General features: G+C 57.1%; 1 protein-coding gene across 1 annotated transcript in view; it reads left to right on the forward strand.

Moving 5' to 3' along the window:
• The window catches only part of Psd4 (pleckstrin and Sec7 domain containing 4), a 23,056-nt gene extending 21,442 nt beyond the window's left edge, over positions 1-1,614 (forward strand). Inside the window, 1 exon segment of the mRNA XM_015499777.2 lies at positions 1,187-1,614. Within this exon segment, the coding sequence (XP_015355263.1) occupies positions 1,187-1,444 (258 nt within the window). The 3' untranslated portion in view covers positions 1,445-1,614.
• The last annotated feature ends 6 nt before the right edge of the window (positions 1,615-1,620 follow it).

Here is a 1,620-nt window from a genome sequence, read left to right on the forward strand (position 1 = left end):
TTTTTTTTTCCTTTCCTGGGCTTATTTGGCTTTTTTCCAAGTTGAAAGACAAATTTTATTATAGCAGAATTATTTCCCCAGTACCTACCTAATAATAACAGGTAGTGTATGTGGACTTGTATTTCTCTCACGAATTACTTCTTGTGATTATCTAACGCCTCTGGGCTGGGTACTCGCATCCTCATTTTATAGACCAGGAGACCGAGGCATAGGGAGCTAACAGTCTACGCAACTGATAAGTTCACCTGTCGCTCCAGTCACTCCCCTATGGTCCTAGCTCAGGCAAGGCCTTCCTCAGCCCTGTGACGGATTCCAAGATGTATTTGCACCTAGTCTGACCCCCCACACACCCCAGTTCTTCTTTGGCCTCACATCAGTGCACATTCTGGGACCCTGATGCTGAGTGTCCTCGTCCAAGGTCCTGGCGGTCCTGCTGAGGTTGTGGGCAGCCAGGGAAAGCCAGGCGCAATGTGAGCGATAAGGAAGTCCTGCCTGTGCCCGGCAGGAGCCCATGCAGCCTGCTCCCTCCCTGGCCTGCTTTCAAGGTCCCTGTCAGCCGTTTGATTTATGTCGCCCCCCTGGCTGTGAGCACCCCATTTCCCAGAGGTCTCAGGGTGTGGCTGAAAGGACCCAACCCCTCCCACTACTGCCCTGCTGGGACCGTCAGCCCTCATTTGGCCTTAGGTCCTCCTTTTCTAAACCAGAGACACCGTCTAGCCTCCCAGGGCACGGCTGAGGAGCCCGTGGGATGGAGGGGTAGGAAAGGGCCTTGCAAACCGGGAATGGGAGCCCAAGGGTGCTGCTTACTGCCTGTGAAGCAGACGAGGGCAGGGTAGATGGCATCAAGCTCGCAGATGCCAGCTGCTACAACACTGTTCAGATGCCATGAGGGCTCCATCCAGATGTGAGGGTGCGTGTATGCTAACAGACCCTGTGCATAGTGGGACACGGAGCTCAACATGGTCTGGGGACGGCAGTCACAGCCCTACGACCCCAGTGGTTGTAACAGGACTGGCTGAAGTCAGAGGCGGGCTCTGGCCTGGCTGCTCAGGCACGTGCACTCCCTGTTGGTGCCGTCTTCTTTCTGCAGAGGTCTCTGTCACCATTACTTCGTGCACCCGAGCATGAGTTGCCCCTTTTGAATCCAGCCTCCCCCAGCCTAAGACACAGTGCCTCTGTGTTGCAGAAAACCCGCTACGAGACATACGTGCAGCTGCTGGTGGCACGGCTGCGCTGTCCCTCCGGGGACCTGGCCCTGTGGGAAGAGCGGCTGGGGAGGGAAGCTGCAGGCCTGCGGGAGCCAAAGCCCAGCCTGAAGAAATCCCACTCCAGCCCGTCTCTGCACCAGGAAGAGGCCCCCACCACGGCCAAGGTGAAGCGCAACATCTCAGAGCGCAGAACCTACCGGAAGATCATCCCCAAGCGGACCCGCAATCAGCTGTGAAGTTGGTGCCACTTCTGACACTGGCCCTGATCCAGGTGGACCTGAAATGAACCCACGGAGGATCTTTATTTCTCTGGGTTCTTGGTGAGGGATAGGCCTGCCCACCCTCTGCTGGAGGACCAAGCTCTTCCCTGTGGTCCTTCCCTGGCGCTGCCTGCCTGCTCACCCCCCCCCCC

The sequence above is a fragment of the Marmota marmota genome, unplaced genomic scaffold (assembly GCF_001458135.2).
Source record: "Marmota marmota marmota unplaced genomic scaffold, marMar, whole genome shotgun sequence".
Lineage (NCBI taxonomy): Eukaryota > Metazoa > Chordata > Mammalia > Rodentia > Sciuridae > Marmota > Marmota marmota.